We start from the raw sequence: 22,231 nt of genomic DNA, 5'->3' as shown, positions 1-22,231 counted from the left end.
GTATATCATCAATAATGTTTGTGTAATTATTTATTTTGTTCATGAGTGTTATTCCCCATCCCGTGTAGGTAGGGAACCATGACCAAACCTTATCACCTGTATAGAATAGATCTACCTTTTCTTGTTTGGTTTCCCTTCTCTGTCTCAGAGTTAGTTGGTGTTTTGGGTATGTACTGGCTTTTACCTGGTGTTCCTTCTGGTCTATAGCTGCCATGATTGGCACTAATTGGGCTACATAGCACCAGCCCTGGACATTACTCGGTATCCAAGGGTAACAGATCTTACCACAACAGATATAGGTATTGTTTCCCAAGGAGATCTGCAATTTTTGTATTGCAGAGTGAAATTCAGGGGTGACAACAAGTGTGAAATACAAAAAAAAGTTTTCCAAACATAGTTTTTCCCACATTATCTTGTATCCCTTCTAAACTTTCATTCAGGGCTCTACCATTTACTTGCCAGAGTTTCACAGAAGAAGTTCCATCCCTCCTTCCAGGATCAGATATATTTAATATGGACTGAGAGCACATTCCCTTTCCCTTGTGGGAAGTATTCCCCAGTCTAAAACACCAATCGGGGGACTGAGTGACTCCCAGAGTTGGAAAAGATATGGCGGCATTAGAAGTAATATTGGTCAAACCAATACTTACATTCCCTGTTATTAACAAAAATATTTTGACTGGAGCGGCCAGAAGAGGAATTTCATATGTGCTCGGATGTAACTTACTACATATCCAACATTTATCAGAACCTGACTTTTGAGCATAAGCAGATTTAAACTGCATCATCAACATTTTCCTGAAAAAGGATTGTTCTCTTCAAAACTTCTTTTTGACTTTCTTTCACTTTTGGTTATCTGGGTCTTATTTAAATCTAGTCCTTGACCACAGATACCTTTTATTAGGCCCAAGTCCTCAGGGTGATAAATACAATTAGTTATGATCCATACTGGCAGGAAAAAGAGCAGTCAGTGTGCCCAATAGGACCCAGATCTTCAAAGCACCATGAGGGGCAGTAAGGAATGTCATCTTCAGGGCCTTTTTCACTGACTTCACCCGCTCTTCGAGGATTTTCCTCTCATACTTCACCTCCTTTTCCATCTCGTGTTTCTCAGGTGTTTGGTTCACCTTCTTCACTCGACTAGCATGGATCCAGGACTGAGAATTGTCCACCAGAACAGCCGTTCTGGTAACCGCTATCACCGTAGTAGGCGGTCCAAAGGGGTAGCCTTGCTTCTTGTCTTTAGCGAGTTGGCGGACCACTACGACATCTCCCACTTGGAAAGGGTGTGTTGGTTCCTGGAAAGATAAAGGAGAGGTGCGAGCAACATTTCTATCTGATCTAAAGTCTGAATCAATTTTCTCACATATTCTTGTTGTACCAGGTCAAGGTCCCCTCTTTCTTTTTTTTGTTTACAAACGATTTTATTGTACATGAGTAGACAGTAAAACAACAGCACAGTATGAAAGTGATATTGTCAACAAAAATAAGGCATATTTGAAATGTACAATACATAAAAGTATATTAACATAAAAAAGAAGATAGAGGAAAAAAGGAAGTTATGAGTGCATGAGATACATAAATGATAAAATAGATTGAGTGATACATCAACAATACATGTCAGCCAATCTTTACCGGGGATGTTGTCAATCATGCAATAAATGTCTACAATCCTTCCATGACTCCCATTTTTTATTGTATAAGTGCATCTTATCCAGTAGTGTATAATGAATACGTTCCATAAGCATTACAGCGTCAATTCTGTGTAAAACGGAGTCCAAGGGTACAACATGCAGGGCAATGGACCATAAAGTGGCAATACATAATGTATGTAGCAATCTCAGAGTGGCATCAGGGACCCCTGGGATATGAACCCCCAATAAACAGGTCTGTATGGACAATTGTATCGGGTTGCCCGATAGTGAGGTAGCCACCTCAGATATCTTACGCCAGATCAAAGATATGTTCGGGCAATCCCAAAATATATGGACCAGAGTACATGTGCGGCCACAGCCCCGGAAACATAAAGAGGATGTTTGTGGAAACAATGTATGTAGTCTTGACGGGGTATAATACCATCTGGTTAAAACTTTAAGGGCCGTCTCACGAACCGAAAGAGATCTAGAGCTCTTGCATATATTATCCACCATAGAATCCCAATCCTCATCCGAAAAAGTGATACCACAATCCTCCTCCCACCTTCGTCTGTACAAAGGGGGAGCATGAAAAAGACAGATCAAAAATTGGTGATAAAGAACTGAAATAAGACCCCCACCTCTGGGAGAGTCACGGCTGATACGCTCAAAAAAAGAGATCGGAGAAGATGGGGTAAGGCCAAAGTGCGCATTAAAAAAGTGCCTAATCTGTCTATAACGAAGGTACTCACGAAGAGGAACATCAAATAACACACGCAGCATATTGAAGGTAATGTAAGATCCTCCTCTTTGGAAATCAGATAATCTGATAAAGAATCGATCATACCACCAACGAAATATGTGAGGGGAAGAAAAGGCTACAACAAAAGTAGGATCACCAAAAAATGACACACCTGTGGGAATATGGGAGACTAAACTCAATTTAGCCTTGTATCTGGACCAAAGTGTCAGCGAGTGGGTCACTATAGAGTTATGAAAAGTAAGCGATCGGGGGGAGATTTTAGACCATAAAATTCCCGGTAAATAAAAAGGACATATCGACTGAGACTCAAACTTAATCCATGGGATTTGAGAGTTAATAGTAGCCCATTGTGATAATTGCGCAAAACGAGCCGAGAGGTAATATAGCCAAAAGTTAGGAAGACCGAGACCTCCCATCCGTTGTGAGCGATACAAAATGGATGAGGCAAAACGTGGATGCTTATTTCCCCAAATAAAATTGTTAATAGTCCGCTGAAAGTGATCCAAAAACGTTTTTGAGACCGGAACTGGAAGTGCTCTAAAAAGATAAAGCAGTTTGGGCAAAATATTCATTTTAACCGCCGTGACTCTACCCAGAAAGGAGATATGATAACCGTGCCAGATCTTCAGTAGAGTAGAGAGACGCGATACACATGGTGGATAATTAGCCGTAAACATATCCAAGTATCTGGGAGTGAGGTTAATCCCCAGATAGGATATCCTGTCCTTGACCCAGCGAAATGGGAAAGAACTACTGAGAGATGCACTGAGGGAGTCAGGAACATTAACAGGCATGATCACAGATTTGGTAAAATTAACGGTGAGACCTGACAATTTGGCAAAATCGTTCAATACAGCACACAAGTTAGGTAAAGAAGTCAACGGGTTAGTAATAAAAAGCATAACATCATCAGCATACATGCTCAGCTTAAAATGTGAAACTAATAATGAATAGCCAGAAATGTCCGAATGTGATTTAATTGCCAATGCCACAGGTTCCAACACCAGCGCAAATAAAAGCGGCGAAAGAGGACAGCCCTGGCGGGTACCTCTACCCAATGTAAAAAAGTCAGAGTTACAGCCAGGAAGCCTTATTCTTGTTTTAGGAGAGTTGTATAGGGCATGTATGCCTGCCAAAAACCCATCACTGAAGCCCATTTTCTGTAGCAAGGAGAACAAGTAGGGCCAAAGAACACTGTCAAAGGCCTTGTTTATATCCAAACTCATCAACAGAACCTCTTTGGAATGTAAATTGGCGTCTTGAATAACGTTTAGAGTGAGACGAATGTTATCAGTAATAAATCTGTCAGGAATAAAACCCGACTGGTCTGGAGAGACCAAAGAGGAGATGATAGGGGCCAACCGGTCCGCCAAAATACGGCTAAATATTTTTAGATCGTTATTCATGACCAAGATTGGTCTATAGTTTTGTGGCAAACAGTGGTCTTTCTGTCGCTTGGGTATTAGAGACATGTTAGCCAACAACATCTCCTCGGGGAACTTACCCCCCTGCAAAACATCATTAAATAAAGTTATCAAGTATGGAGCCAATGTAGAGGTGAAATGTTTATAATAGCTAGCGGTAAATCCGTCAGGACCCGGTGCAGTAGAGCGCTTGAGCGCGCCTATCGCACATGTTATTTCCTCTAAAGTACAGGGGGCATTAAGAGAGACAATCTGAGAAGGTGTAAGAGCAGGGAGGGGTATAGAATCCAGCCATGAATCTGATAGAGAAACAGAATCTGACTGCGGAGGAGCTAGTAGCTTAGAATAAAAATTTTCAAAAATACCCAAGACTTCCTGAGGTAGAGATGAAATAGCACCTGAATTAGTACGCAATTTATACACGTGTGGGGGGCGCAGAGAGTGGTTCAATTTCCTTGCAAACATGGTAGATGCCGAGTTACTATGTAATAGGAACGAGGCCTTCGACCAGCGGAGGGCCTTTTCAGTTTTTTGGGAAAGCAGGGAATTCAGTTCCAAGCGCTTTTGGGACAGTAGCTGTTTATTAAGTAGAGATGGATTAGCGACATGGCTTCTATAGTGTGCTTCTAATTCTCGGGTTAGAAGTAGTATTTGCTGCCAACGTTTTCTATTTCTGGATGAGGCCATGGAGATAAGTCGGCCTCGTAGGACCGCCTTGTGGGCTACCCAGAGTGTGGCTGGGGAAATATCAGGAGTTGAATTAGATTGAAAGTATTCCTGAATAGATGTGACCACCTCATGGCGAGAGTTAATATCAGTGAGCATAGAGTCATTAAGTCTCCAAGAGAAGGGAGTAGGTGCCAATCCCACAAACGTGATAGATAAGGCCACAATACTGTGATCCGACCAGGGGCTCAAATGAATGCAAGCTATCCTAGAATTAGCTAGTAAAATCGGGGTACAATATATGTAGTCTAATCTAGCATAAGAGTCATGAGGGTGGGAATAAAATGTGTAATCCCTGGCTCCGGTGTTGTGTGCTCTCCAGGCATCCACCAACTGGAGGGCATCTAGTTTCTTAGTAAGGGATTTTGGGAAAGCCTGGGAAGAGTGCGAGGGGGAACTACGGTCTAAAAGAGGATTTGCCACCAGATTAAAATCCCCACCCACCAATAGATGGGGGGACAAAAACCTATCTAGAGCAGCAAAAAATTTTGAAAAAAAGGTAGTTTGTGCCGAATTCGGTGCATAGACATTAGCAATAGTAAGTTCTCGACCTGAAAGGATGCCTTTAAGAATGATAAACCTACTGTCTGGATCACGATACACATGTTGAACCTCAAAGGGGAATGAGTTATGTAGAAAGATGGCCACTCCCCTACTCTTGGAGGAATGAAGGGTATAATACCCCTGCCTATAAGATCTATGAAAATATGTCGGGTGCTTTGTGGCTGCAAAATGTGTTTCCTGTAATAAGATGATCTTGGCTCCCAGTCGTTTATATTGAAGAAAGGCTGTTTTGCGCTTGTTTGGCGAATTGAAACCCTGGACATTATGTGAAATACATTGAATTACCATAGTAAACATAGCTTGTTACTATCATCATAAAAGTACACACTGCAGGGATATCCCCTAAAATTATTTGGCTAGACATAGAAATCCGCAGGTCTACATCAGACAGACGTACAGGTGGCAGAACCAGCCTAGGGGACCCCCCGGCCCCAACATGGGGGCCGTGATGTCCACAGACCGACACAACACCATCCTCATGCACTAAAGTTTTGAGAAAAGAGAATACAAAAAACAATGGAGAGGAGATTTTAATAGCTCCTACAATTAAGAGGGTAACTGAAGAACATGGATCAGGCTGAAAATTTGTCATACCTGATAAAACAAAAAGTTCAAATATTAAGGGGACAAATGGGCCCAGACCCTGTCTCCCTAAAACATGGAAAACGGAGCTGCCACCCCTCAGTCGGGCAGCGACACCTCCGGCCATGTCAGGAGGCAGGGTGGGGAAACGCGTCGAAGAGTTGTGAAACCATAAATTAATGGGCGTAATTAGGAGGGTCCAAAGACCCTTGTTATACCTTAACTCGTCCAGCTATCAATGCAAGGCACACATAATACTCAGAATTACAAAATTATCACAGCAGTATCCATAGAAATACACATCCTGACAACGTAAGATATAAAGAGCAAAATCCCTGTGTCCCAATTCTTGGTAAAGTCAGAAAAGACAATAGGCAGGACCAAGGACTGTCAAACAATAGGTATTAGGCAAGTGAGAATGGACCTGTCAACCCGGATCCTGTCTGACTCTCCTTCTATCCCTCCGTGGAGATGGGGTATGCCAAATGGGAGAGGTACGAGGGGTGGAGGGTGGACGTTGAGGTGATGGGGCATCCGCTAGGCCTAACACGAAGTCACGTGTTTGAGTGACGTAACGCGTAGATACGCCAGTGGGAGGAGCTTCTTACGATCGACGGCCTGACGTCATATCCGGCGTGGGCGCCATCTTGGTGCTCCGTTTTCCGAATACAGTACACCCTTGGAGTGGTGTAAAGGCTTGCTTGTCTGAAGATCTGTGTGGGTAGGCTCTTAGTTTCTTTTAAAAATAAATAAAAGGTTTTACACTATATAAGTCTCTCTTGCCTCACTGGTGACCGTATTGGAGAGCCATTACCGGAGAGACACCACGGATACCAACGATTGCTGAGGCTTACCATCTAGTGCTGAGGCTAACCAGGAGGAGTGAGTTACATCATTACTGCCAGAGGGATCCACCTGTTATCTGGAGGAATATTACAGTTACTACCCAAGGCTCTTTGGTCCCTGGGGGCCTGAGCAGGAAGGTGAGGGGGCACCCCAGCCTTAGAGGATTGGCACATTGCAGCTCACACCTGCATGAAGTCTGTGTGATTCACTAAGGACAATATTCACCATATGTTTCCTGTCACTCCAATGCATGATACTCTCATAGCCGTCCACCTCACCCTACACTAATGTCAGTTTTATGTGTTTATTCTTATTGTATCGTTTGTTTGTTAGTATAGCGCCGTATTAATTGGTTTATATACTTTAGTTGATGATTTTGGTGCTGTGGCTGTGGCACCTTTAATACAGGCTGCTTAAATTATCTACATTTATATTGTGGCGCAGGAGATTGTTTCTCTACTAGACTCTATAACTCTCCTACACACTGAATCATAGACACTGATTGGGGTTATTGTACCCAAGAAATGGCACAGAATACACCTTTGTCTACATTTATAAGGAAAGACCATTTATTTGTAAAAACAAGAAACAAGCAGAAATGGTAAAAAGTGGTGTTTAATACCACCAAAATAAATATCTATTTGTGTGAAAAAATTACAAAAATATAATTTGGGTACAATGTTGCATGACTGTATAATTGTCATTCAAAGTGTGAGAGCGCTGATAGTTACCAGTCAGCCTAGGCAGGAAGGGGGTGAAAGTGTCCGGTATACAGGAGGTAGAACCATTTTTTTTTAAAAAGACCTGCAAGTGTTTGTGAAATCTCCCACCACAAAATGTACTCAGCCAATCACAGGGCAGGACTCCATTTTTATTCTTCTCCTGCTATCAATGGCCAACCCGGTCCCACACTTCATCCATGTCTTTGGGGACCTCTGATCTCCTTATGAACTGTTTCTTCCATGATGAAGATCAGCCATGGAGTATATCTGAGGTGTATATCAGGGTGTGCTTCTTCCCCACATGAGAGCTGGGATGTCCAGCAACATTCATCTAGAAGACATTTCCTGCACTCAAGGCACTAATACACCTCCAGGGTTGTGTGGGACCCCTGATGTACAGGAAGACAGGACTTTAGTGAGGAACATTTCCCTCACTCAGGACAGGAAAGTGGCTTCTCTCCCGTGTGAGATCTTTGATGTTTATGAAGACTGGACGTCTGTGAAAAACATTTCCCACACTCAGGACAGCAGTACGGCTTCTCCCCTGTGTGAGATCGCTGATGTGTGTAAAGATTGGAAGACTTTGTAAAACATTTCCCGCACTCAGGACAGAAATAAGGCTTCTCCCCTGTGTGAGATCTCTGATGTGTGTAAAGATTGGACTTATCTGAAAAACACTTTCCACACTCAGGACAGGAATATGGCTTCTCCCCGGTGTGAGATCTCTGATGTGTGCAAAGACTGGACTTCTGTGAAAAACTTTTCCCACACTCAGGACAGGAATACGGTTTATCTCCCGTGTGAGATTTCTGATGTGTGTAAAGACTGGACTTCTGTGAAAAACTTTTCCCACACTCAGGACAGGAATGCAGCTTCTCTCCCGTGTGAGATCTCTGATGTGTGTAAAGACGGGTCTTCCTTGAAAAACATTTCCCGCACTCAGGACAGGAATACGGCTTCTCCCCCGTGTGAGATCTTTTATGCACATTAAGTTTGTATTTAGAACAGAAACCCTTCCCACACTCAGTACAGGAGAAGCTCTTCCCTGTTGGAAGGCCGGCCCGGTCCTGCACAGTCTGAGGTTCCTCATGATACGAGGAATCCGATGGTCCATCTACACTGGGTGGTGCCGGATGGACATTGGAGGGAGCCGGGTTTTCTCCTGGACTATACTGTGTGATGTCCTCATCTTCTACTTTCCAGTCTGGAGACAAAGTGAGACAATCCTCGGAGGTTTTCCTCATCTCCCGGCCATGGACTAAAATACAAAGACAAAGAGGATTACTAGACAGGAGCTGATTGGTTCCCCCAAACCAGGACTCCGCCCACATCAGGCAGCTTGGTCTCTGAGGAGCTTACAATTCCACCCTCAAGGGAACTAGGAAATGGCTCCTCTGATCTCCTACCAGGTCATTTCTTTATTCATGGACCTTAGTCAGAGAGTGAGGAAACAACCAGAACTGTCTTTTATAGGAGGGACAGTGATGAGGGGATTATAGGACGAGGGTCCCCACCCCCTCTATCACTCATCATGACAGAGGCATGCCTGTGTTAGCAACATCACGGGAACATATGCCCAGCAATCATCTTTGCAGTGATGGATTTTCTCCTGTTGCCCCTTTACTACACTTTCCAGTTCGGAACATTTTTCTTGGTAGGCTATAGCGGCCTCCATGTTTGGGTCAGATTTTTCTGTGCTGGTCAGAGGTCAGGCTCAGAGACCAGTATTTATAGAAGAAGACCAACCAACAGGATAGGTATACAGGCAGGTCACCCTGACAGATGACGTAGGCTCACCTGAGGTGCGGGGTCTAAGCACTAACCAGTATCACCAGAGCTCCAGATGGTGGGTATGGGTTTTGCTGCGTGTTAGTACCAGGTCACAGTAGTAGTAGTCAATAAACAAGCCAAGGGTCAGTAACAAGTTGTTCCAGGTCAGTAGTGAAGGTACAGAAGGTAGCAGGAGAGACAAGGGCAAGATATTGGATGGAGAAGGCACAATAATCTGCCAAACAGGAAGTGCAGAGACATGGCTTAAATCAGGAAGTTCATGGGAGGAGCAAAGATTTCAAGGCTCAGGAGAAAACACAGCAATGGATTAAGCAAAGTGCCGTCCATTATATCAGGTAGCTCAGTGCGAAGAGTTACTGCCAGACACAGTACAGGTCCTGGGTTCAAGTCTAGGCTCTGACAGGTGTCTACGTTGAGCAGAGGCAATGAATTAAGATTTAGCTTCCAGCTGATCCCCAGAACCTCCATAAATCCAGTCTAGATACATAAATTGTGTCTGCAGCACAGAGAAGGAAGATTATCCGAGAGAAATCCAGGAATACAGGACGGGGAACACAGCTCAGGAAAGTGACCAGGGGATTACAGGCTGATATCACCCAGTCCCCGCCCTACTCTGGACCAATCAGTGAGCAGTATGGGTGGAGGAATGGATTTAGTGTTCATGACCCACCTGTGCTGATCTCTGTAGGAGTGTCCTCCTCTATAAATGTCCCCGTTATTCCATCCTCCTCCATAGACTGCTGATCATCCCTCACATACGCCTCTTCTTCTTCTGCTTTCACTTCAACTTTTATATCCATCAGATCTTCACCCTAAACCAAGAGAATGAGAAATTTAACCAAAAATATATAAATGTAAACTTACATGAAAAATCCACATATTTTTCCTCAAGTCTATATTCTAGATGCTCAGTCCAACCAACCATGTAACAGTGAGGGATGGTAGAATCATCCTGTGGGGAATCCCAGGAATACAGAGGACGGGGACATCTCTCTGGTGGGTTCCTGGTATTAGGTGGCTCCATCATATCCTTGTGTCCTTCTGAAAACTCCTCCATCACTCCATACTCCTCATCCTCCTCTTTATACTCTTCTTTAACATCAATATTATCATCCCCGAGGATTCCACTCTGAAAGATATAATAAAACATTCATTGTAACAAACATGCTGTGTATAAATCACAACTACCAATAATTGTCATCATCTACCTGATGATGGTGAGGGATGGTGTGACCCTCCTGTGTGGAATCCCGGGAATACAGAGGACGGGGACATCTCTCTGGTGGGTTCCCATGACTGGATCCATCTGTAGGAAACACACACACTGACTGAATCCATTGTTTCTATGTGTTTATCAGATGATGGGGGATCTAGGTGGATCCTCCGTACTGCTCTCTCCTTTACAATAAAGTCTCCTCTTACCCGGTGATGTGAGGGGCGGCTGATTGTCCATCATGACGTCCTTGTAGAGATCCTTGTGTCCTTCTAAATACTCCCACTCCTCCATGGAGAAATAGACAGTGACACCCTGACACCTTATAGGAACCTGACACACACAATGATACAGTCACCATCCAGACACATCCCTTGTCTGTTACTGGAGAATGTCCCAGAATTCCCGGCACCGCTCACCTCTCCTGTCAGCAGCTCCATCATCTTCTTGGTGACTTCTAGAATCTTCTGCATGTTGTGTCTCTCAGGGTTTAGTGAGTCACATGGAGGCACTGTGATGGTCATATGATCACCTGACTTCAGAAGAGGAAATCTCTGTATTGAGGAACAAATAGGAATATCATGTTAGACTCCCAGAATCCTCCTCACCTCTCCGGTCAGGTCTGTGTTTTATTAATATAGATAAGAGTGATGTCATGTGACCTCCCAGAATCCTCCTCACCTCTCCGGTCAGGTCTGTTTATTAATAGAGATGAGAGTGATGTCATGTGACCTCCCAGAATCCTCCTCACCTCTCCGGTCAGGTCTGTGTTTTATTAATAGAGATAAGAGTGATGTCATGTGACCTCCCAGAATCCTCCTCACCTCTCCGGTCAGGTCTGTGTTTTATTAATAGAGATCAGAGTGATGTCATGTGACCTCCCAGAATCCTCCTCACCTCTCCGGTCAGCAGGTAGATGATCTCCAGGGTGAGGTTTAGTATCTTCTCAGTCATGTGACTCCGGTCCTCCTCCATCCTCATTGGTGCCATCATGTGATCTATACAGGTCTCCTTGTAGACGGATAACTTTGGGAAATGAAAGTAAGAATGATTTGGATGGTATTGGTCACACAATAATAGGATGTGGATGTGAGGGGGGAATAGGAGGGTTGCTGGACATTGAAGAACTACTCCCCCCATGAGAAGACATTTAGTCTGGACTGTTTAGGGTTTACAAAATTTTAAAGGTCCCGGGACCCTCTTGTCCTGCCAGATCAGAAATCCCCTTTTCTCTGTTGGGTTTGTTTGGTCTCTGAACTGGTTTTGATGAGTATTAGATCTGCAGACAAGGAATGATAAATATGATCCTTCCTATGACTAGTTTGCTCTGAGGCAGTGCTGTGAGGTCAATGTCGGCTCATCATGAGGTCCAGGAAGGGGAACTTGCTGGCCGGAATTACTGGATAATCAGGATAATTGGCAGAACTCCGGCTGCAAGGCTCCAATCTCCAGCAGCCTGCTGACTGACAGGAGTGATGTCACTGTCACTCTCTGCAGTAAGAGAAGGGATTGGGTAGCAGGAGGATGGTGCTGGTGGAGTAGAGAGCTGTGGGGGAGGAGTCTGTTCTCATCTCTTCTATGTTTGGGTAGGAGGAGGACAGCAGGAGGAAGGGTTTGATCTCCTAGTTGCCAAGTATTCTGACATTTCCAGGACATTGTACAGAGTGGCAGTGGATTTTTCTGGCTCTGAATTCTATTACCGGGCACTGCCAGATTCTGTGGTATGGGAAGGTATTGGACTGTCCGCCCATTAAGCATTAATGCTATGCATACAGACCTCCCCAAGGACCAAGTGTCCTTCTTTGTTCTATTTTGTGTCTTGCAATATATTTCTTGACCAGTGAGATGGTGAGGTGAAGACTCCCTACACGTGCTGGCAGGAGTTCTTTAAGGAGGTCAGAAAAGTAAGTGAAGGTGGGGTGGGAGGACCATCAGAGACCAAGAGTTCCTATGAGCCCTAAAGCCCCCTCTTACCTCAGAGCCTTGCAGCCTGAATACCCCTCAGAGGCCCCCACAGTCCTTCAGCCCCACTAACCTCTCAGAGTTGTTCAGCCCTATTACTTCCTAACAGGCTACCAAAGTTCTTCAGTTACTCCTCCACCTCAGAGGTCCCAGAGTCCTTCAGATGCAGGAAACTCTCAGAGATCCCAGAGTCCTTCAGATGCAGCAACCTTCACAGGATCCAGAGTTGTTTAGTCCCACTACCTCCTCAGAGACCCCTCAGCTCCTCTACTTCCCTCAGACCCCTCAGTATTTCCCTCCCTCTGACACCAATGATGGAACATATTCTTCATGGCCGGCTGGGGAATGTTTCCTTCCTCCTGAGCAGCAATGTAAGGGGCTCTATGCTCCATACTCCTGACCCCGGCACTCCATCATTGTGTTGGCTGCATAGTGTAATGATTGCCCATTGGCTGCCTGTGTAGTGTCATCATTGCCCTTTGTAGGCCATGTATGGTCAGGATGGTCCTTGTCTTGTCTATTTATTGTCAGTGCTGTTTGTTTAGAGGACCATATTACTAGAATTTATCTCCACAATGAGGAGAATGTTCCGGCCCCGGAAGTGGGGGAATGTTGTGCCCCTGAAGGGGTTAATCTGGGTTCCCACACTATATATGTGTGTATCATCATCTGCTGGAGATAAAAGATGTCACAGTGACTATGGAGGAAGAGGACGGACATGACTATGGAGGAAGAGGACGGATGTGACTATGGAGGAAGAGGACGGACGTGACTATGGAGTAAGAGGATGGACGTGACTATGGAGGAAGAGAACAGACGTTACTATGGAGGAAGAGAACGGACGTGACTATGGAGGAAGAGGACGGACGTGACTATGGAGGAAGAGGATGGACATGACGGAGGGGTTACTGGGTGTAAATAGGAAATAACATCTTATTACCTCCTCTGCTGCTACTTCTGGTAACGTCTATTTTATACTTCAAAACCACCTGGAACATCCTGTCTGACATCACTTCCTGTCTGTACCTGACATCACTTCCTGTCTGTCTTCCATAGAGAAGTCCTGCCTGGGAAGAAGTGAGATCACCACCTTCTGGAACTCAGAGGAACTGCAGCCCCGAGAAACATCTGTAAGGCTCTGTTCACAGCTTTGTAGTTTGCTTTTTGCAGTGCTTTTCGCAGTTCATTTTGCATTTTTGCTATGTTTGTAAGGGAGAATGTCACCAGCACACCGAGGATCACCAATACGGGGCCAAAAGTTTTAATGAACGATCACAGTTACAGCAAGGCAATGTATCGAAGTCTTGCAGGACCCCTTCATCAGGCATGTGACGGAGGAGTCATGCGAGTCTCTGAAACATTGCCTTGCTGTAACTATGTGAACGTTCAATAAAACTTTTGGCCCCATATTGGTGATCCTCGGTGTGCTGGTGATATTCTCCCTTACTGATTCTGTTCTGTTCCAGCCGACGGTCGCTGCAGCACCCACTTATATACACCGCCATTTATACACAGAACATGTGCGTTTGGATTGTACACTTGCATGTTGATACGTTTGTGATGCATTTTTACTGAGTTTTGTGTTTTGTTCAGCTTTTTTTTTTTTCAAAGTGCATTTTTTTTTTTTTTGCTGGGCAGAATAAAAATGCAAAAATGCACAACCATGCATTTCAGCAGATTCTCTATTGAACTCTATTGTAGCAAAATGCTGCTTTTTGCTTTTAAAAAAGTCCCTGACCCTTTCCAAAAACACAGCAGCTCAAAAAAGCCTAGATGTGAACGTGTCCCATAGGAAGCCATGTTAAATTGTGCGATTCTGAAAATAGAAAGTACTAACATACACATTGGTGTGAATGGAGCCTGAATAATCATTCCTGTAAAATATCTGCCTTACACGGCTACCAGGGAAATTCATATATAACACAAGATAAGGAAGAACAAATCATTCTAGCTCTTATGGAACCAACACTTTAACAAAGATATTTTATTACATATAGAAGACAAATTAAAACAGATTCCCTCTGAAATCAAATTTTTGGTGAAGAAAATGTAAAAATACTCTTTAATGCATAAAAATAAATATCAATCCACTGATAATGAGGATGTTAGACATAAATGACAAGGATGTAATGGTCACAGAGGAATGGTGGTGGAGATCTCTCACAGTAAGAACACTTCCTTGAATGGTTCTATAAATAAAGAATGAATCCTGGAGGGAATAAAGCTGTAAAGCAATAAATAATATATAAACTGGGCCATCCACTTCATCCATAAAGACATTGTGATTGAAGATCTTCTAGATCACATAGAAGGAGGACTCATCCATGATTTCATACATTTGTTTGGAAGGATAGAACAATCCTCAGAAGGGAACATGTAGGATGACAGGAAAGGCTCCTGACTGGTGAGATCCTCCAAACATAATGATGACATCCATGAACTGGAGCGAGCTCGTTGGGGTGATAAAGCCAATCTGGAAACACTGTGTAGACGTTCTCCAAGAACTCAGCACACTCCAGGTGTGGAGAAAGTCTCCAGGTGGGTTTAGCCTGTCATTTATCATAGATACAAACACACTGTAACCGGGATGGATCACTCTGCCATTTGCTCTCTTTTTTAGTCTGCTGGCATAGCTGTGTCCAAATTCAATAGATCTGTACCTATGATCCGCTGTGCTTTATTTCTCCTCCCGAGACCGACACTTCCTATCCTCCACCCTACAGCCATCATACTACACTGCAGTGTGGATGGGAAGAATACTCTCCATGGTGCAATGATAGAAACTGACCAGAATTCCTGGACACCATAACACCAATCATATGAATGTGGAACTCTTTGGCGTAATCCTCTTTGGACATACTGCAAAAAGTTCTGCATCTGCAATGCCTTCTCTTCTCACCTTGGAACTCCTATCTGAAGATATCCACCTGTAGACTTGTACACAAAGGGTATTTACTCCGTCAAAGATCTGTTGAACAACACTTACATAAGAATGTTTCAGGATCCCAGCCTCACTTATTTTCAGGACCAGAAAGACTTCTACAAATTCCTCAGAATTAGACATATGCTACCTCACCTGCACTGGTGTGAGAACACTCAGCCCATGGGCCTCATAACACTCTTCAACAGCTCTACACCTTCCAGCTCCCATCTCTCTACCTTCTACCACCTACTCCAAAAACAAACTCATACAACCAAACTCCCAACGATGGGATTCTGGAAATCGGAACTTTAATTCTCTATCTTTTGGAAAAAAAACAATATTTTCTAATTTCTGTTATAAAAATATCCAATAAACTCAAATTTTGTCATAAATTTAGGACAACATGTGTTTTGCTATATTTCTTTAGTAAAAAAAAATCCCAATAACTGCATAATAATTGGTTTGTGTGAAAGTTATAGCGTCTACAAACTATGGGATAGATAATGGAATTTATACAACTTATACTTTCTGACTGCCATCACATTTCTTGAGGTGCTAAAATACCAGGATAGTACATACACCCCCAAATGACCCCTTTTCAGAAAGAAGACACCCTAAGCTATCTGCTGAGAGGCATGTTGAGTCCATGGAAGATTTATTTTTTTCTAAAAGTTTTTTTTTTTACAAAATTGTCACTTTAATGACATATTGCTCACACAAGCCATGGGTAAATGTGGAATTACACCCCAAATACATTCTGCTACTTCTACCGAGTATGAGGATACCACATGTGAGAGACGTTTTGGGAGCCTAGCTACATACGGGAGTGTAACGGAAGCGTAGGCAGGACAGAACCCACGAAGAAGATGGGAAACACACAAAGCTTTATTGAACTCTGAAAGACACTCAATCAGGACAGTTCATGGCACTCCGCGACATGCGGCTTGTAGGGACACCCACGGTAAGTGGGCTCACGGGGACTCAAGGGGAGCTTGGCTTTGGTGTCTGGCCTCAACACAGCGTACTAAGGACAACAGGCTCACGGGGACCCAATGGGACTTTAGTTGTGGGGTCTGGCCTAGCACAGCTCCCATCCAGCTTTCTAGGGACATCAGGCTCACAGGGACTCAACGGGACTCCAACTGTGGAGTCTGGCCTAGCACAGCTCTCACTCAGCTTTCTAGGGACATAGGGCTCATAGGGACTCAAAGGGACTCCAACTGTGGAGTCTGGCCTAGCACAGTTCCCACACAGCTTTCTAGGGACATCAGGCTCACGGGGACTCAAAGGGACTCCAACTGTGGAGTCTGGCCTAGCACAGCTCCCACCCAGCTTTCTAGGGACATCAGGCTCACGGGGACTCAATGGGTAGCGATGGCTCAAGCACTCAGGGGCATCACAGTTAGCTATACTCTGGGCACGCCATGGGGCAGTTCAAGTAATGGTAGTCTAGGCGTGTAGTAGGGGCAGTTCATGACCCGGGTGTCTGTGCGCACAACAGGGACAGTTCATGACACGGGTGGTCGGTGCGCACAACAGGGACAGTTCAGGACACGGGTAGTTTGTGCGCACAACAGGGACAGTTCAGGACACGGGGGTCGGTGCGCACACCAGGGACAGTTCAAGACACGGGTGGTCTGTGCGCACAACAGGGACAGTTCATGGCTTCTAGGGACACTTACGATAGGTGTCTTGCAGTTGCTCAACAGCAGGAGGCTTCCAGAGGGATAGGCGACTTGCAGACGCTCAGCAGCAGGCAGCTTCCAGGGACAAAGCGGTCAGCAGGCAGTACAGCTTCCCAGGGGCCCAACGATCAGCAGACAGGATGGCTTCCCAGGGGCCCAACGATCAGCAGACAGGATGGCTTCCCAGGGGCCCAACGATCAGCAGATGGGATGGCTTCCCAGGGGCCCAATGATCAGCAGATGGGACAGCTTCCCAGGGGCCCAGTGATCTGCAGACAGGATGGCTTCCCAGGGACCCTCAGCAACAGACAGCGGCCCTCACAGTGGCCAGCTTCTCCAGTGCCCAGCAATCAGCAGCAGGGGCCCTCGTAGCAGCCAGGAACAGCAGCAGGAGTCATGGCCATGGGGTCTGACCTTTGAGGAGGGGGCTCATGCAGAGCACTCAGCAGGGATGCCTGCAGAGGCCCGGGTCCTACCCGGACCTCCCACAACCGCAGTGGCTCCAGGGACAGCAGCAGGAGTCTTAGCCGTGGGGTCTGACCTGTGGTAAGGGGGCTCATGCAGAGCACGCAGTGGGGATGCCTGCAGAGGCCCGGGCCCCACCCGGACCTCCCATGACTGTGGTGGCCCCAGGGACAGCAGCGGGAGGAAGAGAGCAAGCCTGGTCTCAAGCTGGCCTTTTAAAAGCTGTGCGGGATGCTTCCAGGTTGCCCCGGCAATGGCCAGCCCAACGCCGCATTGCCGGGCAATGAGGCACGTCCCTTGACAGGGACCATGCGCTTGAGAGCCTTTGTCTGTCTGAGAGTACAGTCACGAGAAACTATCGTGCCCTGCACTGCACTCACCAGGGGTGCGCAGTGCCGGGTTAGCGGCCCCGCACCAGAATCCCTCAGTGGGGTGTCACTTCTCTCTGTCTATATGGCCATAGAGGTGTGAGGTCCGACACAGGGGTCAGTTCCCTCTCATCCTGCACAGCCTGCCTTCACAGGCTGCGTGAGGATGTGAGGAGGTGACGAGGGGCAGGGGGGTGAGGTGACCCCCTCATCCTGTGCAGCCCATCTTCAAAGGCTGCAACAGGATGAGGAGAGGGTGAGGGGACACGGGAAAGACACAGGCACTGGGGGGGGGTTTTGAACAAGGAGCAGGCATTCCATGACAGGGAGCCCGAAATCCAATGACCACTTTGAAAGCCTGAAGGTGCATAACTTCCTCTTTTCACTTCCTCACTACCTATCAGTTCGGGGGCCCTGAAATACCAGGATAGCACCAACCCCCCCAAATCAAAGGTCTGATATACAGGTTTGACCCCATATCTGGCCAGCTTATTGGGGAGAAATAGTTTGAATGCAAGGTGGCCTAAAAAATTAATTAACACACATTTTTTTGGTGGGGAGTATAGACATCTGCACATTTTTGGTTAAGGTGATTTGTGAGGGGCTGAATTTTGTGGAGCTGGTCAAATTCAGGGTCACCCCGAGGATGACAGAGTGTATTGTCATTGAAATGCATAAAACACATTATACTCTCATATCTATGCCTGGCCATGACAGCAGAGAACACGGCATATGATGAATCGGGTCTGCGGACCAATACAACTGCAATTCATTTTTCTTATTAATGCCCATGTGGAGGTTTAGGACCAAAAAAAACCTAAATTCAGAAACTGTAATAGGTTTCCATGCGAACAGTCCGGCAAGGTTTGAATTTGGGTTGGTGGTGATAAACTGTTGTGCATATAAAATGCTTTGATCCACAATCAATGCATAGAGCTCTTCCGTGAAAAACAGCTCCAAAAAATCAAGGGAAGTAGTTAAATTGGCTGTTTCCACCTGAATTCCGGGTTGGGCAGTGAATGGGGGAAGTACAGGTGCTGCAGAATTTGTGGGCTGCCAATCAGGATTTGCAAGCACACCCGGAAGAATACTATCTGCTCTATGGGCCTGTGTGCAAATTTTTGGTGGCTGCGGGACAATACTTGTGCTCACCACCCCACCAGCTTGTACTGCACTTATGGGACTCACCATGTCAACAAGTCATACTGCAGTGCTGGTATGTGAAAGATCAGGATGTACTAGGCCGCTGGTGCTCGCCAGTTCACCAAAAGGTAGTGCGGCACTAGTACTGGCACTCTGCTGCATATGAGAGTCATCATGCGTTTGTACCACCTCAGCAACCTGGGAACGGGGTTGGGTATGCCTGACCTCAGCAGGAACCTCTTCTCCATCATCTGAGTGATCTGTCAGGGTACCACTGCTGTCTACAGGTTCATATTCTGAGCCTGATTCTGTCAGGGAGTCTTCCCCTTCGCTCTCACCTGACATGCTCAGAATCCTGTAGGCCTCGTCACTAGAGTACCTTTGCTTGGACATTTTGGCCACTAAATTTATAGGTACCTAGTGTGACTCACCAGAAAAAGAGCGCCTGGCTGTCAGGGACTGCTTGAACCGCTACAATAAATTTACCGACAAGTGCTAACAGAGATCAGGCCTGATTCTGTGAACACTGCGGTTTTGTGTGTAATGTATCAAGTGACAGTTATCTACTGACACTGCACTTGCTGGGGGAGAAGGGGGGCGTAGGGGATAAAGGCAGGTGCTGGCAGGTGTCGGGGCTGATCCCGCTAACGCTGCATTTTTGGGGATACTATAGTAGTGTGAACGCTGGTATAGCGCTAATCTGATCAAAGATATTGATCCGCTCAGACACTATACTAGCAATGGAGGTTTAGAGTGCAAGTGAGCATGTTCCTGGCAATAAAGGGGTCAAATGTGATTACTGGTGTACTAGCGGCATTCTGACGCTATCTGGGAGGGGCGCTAACTGACACTAATGCTATCTGAAGTCACCAGTGACACTAATACAGTGATCAGTAAAAATCTGTTCACTGTAATCAATGACACTGGTGACAGGGCAGTGAAGGGGTTAACTGGGGGGCCGATCAGGGGGTTAAATGTGACCTAGGTGTGTTCTAACTGTGGGTATGTGCTGTTTTACTTACAATTTGTATGTCTTCTCTCTCTGGGAAGGAATGTGCCCAGGCAGAGAAGAATGACATCATATCCTGTCCTGTGTAACTGTCAACAAAGGACAGGATAGGACAGGGACCGATCATCCGATTTCAGCCGGACATCACTGACTGAAACTGAATGATTGATCCCTCTGGGATCAAATGGTGACAGCCACAAGTCGTGGGGGCGTGCGTACGCCCCCCCTGCCCGAGAAAAACCTTGGGAGTGTGGAGCACATTTAAAAACGTGGTTTTGCGCAGCCGTGCCACCCTGCCACCATTTTAATGCAGTGGCTGTTCGGCAAAGAGGTTAGGGGACGTTTATCGGGGCTGCAGTTCCTCTAAACTCCACAAGATGGGGATCTCATTTCTACTACCCAGACAGGACTTCTCTATGGAATACAGACAGGAAGTGATGTCAGGTACAGTCAGGAAGTGATGTCAGGTACTAATAGGAAGTGATGTCAGGAACAGACAGGAAGTCATCTGGAATAAAGACAGGAAGTTCCATATGGTGTAAAACAGATCAGAGACATTGGTGGATTTGGCAGCAGAGGAGGTAATAGGATGTTATGTTCTATTTACACCCAGTAACCCCCCCCGTCATGTCCATCCTCTTCCTCCATAGTCACTGTGATGTCTTTTATCTCCAGCAGATGATACACGCATGTTGATGATACACATCAATATTTAGAAGGACACAAGGATCTCTACAAGGACGTCATGATGGACAATCTGCCGCCCCTCACATCACCGGGTAAGAGGAGACTTTATTGTAAAGGAGAGAGCAGTACGGAGGATCCACCTAGATCCCCCATCATCTGATAAACACATAGAAACAATGGATTCAGTCAGTGTGTGTGTTTCCTACAGATGGATCCAGTCATGGGAACCCACCAGAGAGATGTCCCCGTCCTCTGTATTCCCGGGATTCCACACAGGAAGGTCACACCATCCCTCACCATCATCAGGTAGATGATGACAATTATTGGTAGTTGTGATTTATACACAGCATGTTTGTTACAATGAATGTTTTATTATATCTTTCAGAGTGGAATCCTCGGGGATGATAATATTGATGTTAAAGAAGAGTATAAAGAGGAGGATGAGGAGTATGGAGTGATGGAGGAGTTTTCAGAAGGACAGAAGGATATGATGGAGCCACCTAATACCAGGAACCTACCAGAGAGATGTCTCCGTCCTCTGTATTCCCGGGATTCCACACAGGAAGGTCACACCATCCCTCACCATTACAAGGTTGGTGGGACGGAGCATCTAGAACATAGACTCATAGAGACAATGTGTGGAGTTTTTTTTTTTTTTTTTGTGACCTTATATTTTACAGATGATATTCTCTCTCATTTCCTTGATTTAGAGTGGAGATCCAATCGATATAGAATTTGAGGTGAAAGCAGAAGAAGAAGAGGCGTATGTGAGGGATGATCAGCAGTCTATGGAGGAGGATGGAATAACGGGGACATTTATAGAGGAGGACACTCCTACAGAGATCAGCACAGGTGGGTCATTTATTATTATTATTATTATTATTATTATACAGGATTTATGGCGCCAACAGTTTGCTCAGCGCTTTACAATATAATGGGAGACAATACAGCAACAATACAGTTCAATACAAGAGGGTTAAGAGGGCCCTGCTCCTTGGAGCTTACAATCTAGGAGGGAGGGGCTAGTGGTACAAAAGGTAGTAACTGTGGGGGATGGACTGGTTGGAAGAGTAGAAGATTCCAGTATTAGCTGAGGGCAGGATAGGCTTCCCTGAAGAGAGAGGTTTTTCGGACATTGCCGAAAGTGGGCAGAGTAGGTGATAGTGTGATAAATTGGGGTAAAGAGTTCCACAGGATGGGGGAAGCTCTGGAGAAGTCCTGGAGATGAGCATGGGAGGAGGAGACAAGGGAGCTAGAGAGCAGGGGGTCTTGCGAGGAGCGGAAAGTACGGTTTGGGTGATATTTGGAGAAAAGATTGGTGATGTAATTTGGGGCAGAGTTATAAATAGCTTTATACGTTATTGTTAATGTTTTGAATTTTATCCATTGGGCAATGGGAAGCCAGTGGAGGGATTAGCAGGGAGGGGTGGAGGACACTGAATGGAGGCCAGTGGAGGGATTGGCAGAGAGGGGTGGAGGACACTGAATGGAGGTCAGTGGAGGGATTGGCAGAGAGGGGTGGAGGACACTGAATGGAGGACAGTGGAGGGATTGGCAGAGAGGGGTGGAGGACAGTGGAGGGATTGGCAGAGAGGGGTGGAGGACAGTGGAGGGATTGGCAGAGAGGGGTGGAGGACACTGAATGGAAGCCAGTGGAGGGATTGGCAGAGAGGGGTGGCAGATACAGAACGGTTAGTAAGGTGGATGAGTCTGGCAGCAGCCTT

General features: G+C 45.7%; 3 protein-coding genes across 3 annotated transcripts in view; 1 reads left to right on the top strand and 2 right to left on the bottom strand.

The window, feature by feature from the left end:
* Positions 1 to 22,231, top strand: part of LOC149462484 (uncharacterized) — a 171,310-nt gene that overhangs the window by 9,769 nt on the left and 139,310 nt on the right. The gene's annotated exons all lie outside the window — the stretch shown is intronic.
* On the bottom strand, positions 7,297 to 9,520 carry LOC149462491 (uncharacterized). The gene is made up of 2 exons (XM_089676818.1): positions 9,373 to 9,520; positions 7,297 to 8,465 (listed from the first exon to the last, which is right to left on the bottom strand). Exons 1-2 carry the CDS (start codon positions 9,518 to 9,520, stop codon positions 7,693 to 7,695), a joined length of 921 nt encoding a protein of 306 aa, XP_089532944.1. The 3' UTR covers positions 7,297 to 7,692.
* Positions 9,618 to 15,291, bottom strand: LOC149462490 (uncharacterized). The gene is made up of 3 exons (XM_089676817.1): positions 15,127 to 15,291; positions 9,975 to 10,181; positions 9,618 to 9,864 (listed from the first exon to the last, which is right to left on the bottom strand). The coding sequence occupies exons 1-3, from the start codon at positions 15,289 to 15,291 to the stop codon at positions 9,712 to 9,714; spliced, it is 525 nt and encodes a 174-aa protein (XP_089532943.1). The 3' UTR covers positions 9,618 to 9,711.

The sequence above is a fragment of the Staurois parvus genome, unplaced genomic scaffold, assembly GCF_062004578.1.
Source record: "Staurois parvus isolate SC_StPar_1 unplaced genomic scaffold, SC_StPar_1.0 ptg000174l, whole genome shotgun sequence".
Taxonomy (NCBI): domain Eukaryota; kingdom Metazoa; phylum Chordata; class Amphibia; order Anura; family Ranidae; genus Staurois; species Staurois parvus.
Note: the sequence above shows the minus strand (reverse complement) of the source record. Positions and strands in the feature narration are given on the sequence as shown.

Bases quoted from the DNA above. Each gene is read 5' to 3' on its own strand.
- LOC149462490 (XM_089676817.1), bottom strand. From the start codon at position 15,291: ATGTCTAATTCTGAGGAATTTGTAGAAGTCTTTCTGGTCCTGAAAATA. The intron at 10,182-15,126 runs GTGAGAAGAGAA...TATATCTTTCAG, and splicing joins CTTCAGATAGGAGTTCCAAG to AGTGGAATCCTCGGGGATGA. The intron at 9,865-9,974 runs GTTGGTTGGACT...CTCTTGGTTTAG, and splicing joins CCATCCCTCACTGTTACATG to GGTGAAGATCTGATGGATAT.
- LOC149462491 (XM_089676818.1), bottom strand. From the start codon at position 9,520: ATGGAGGTTCTGGGGATCAGCTGGAAGCTAAATCTTAATTCATTGCCT. The intron at 8,466-9,372 runs GCACTTTGCTTA...CTTTGTCTCCAG, and splicing joins GCTACCTGATATAATGGACG to ACTGGAAAGTAGAAGATGAG.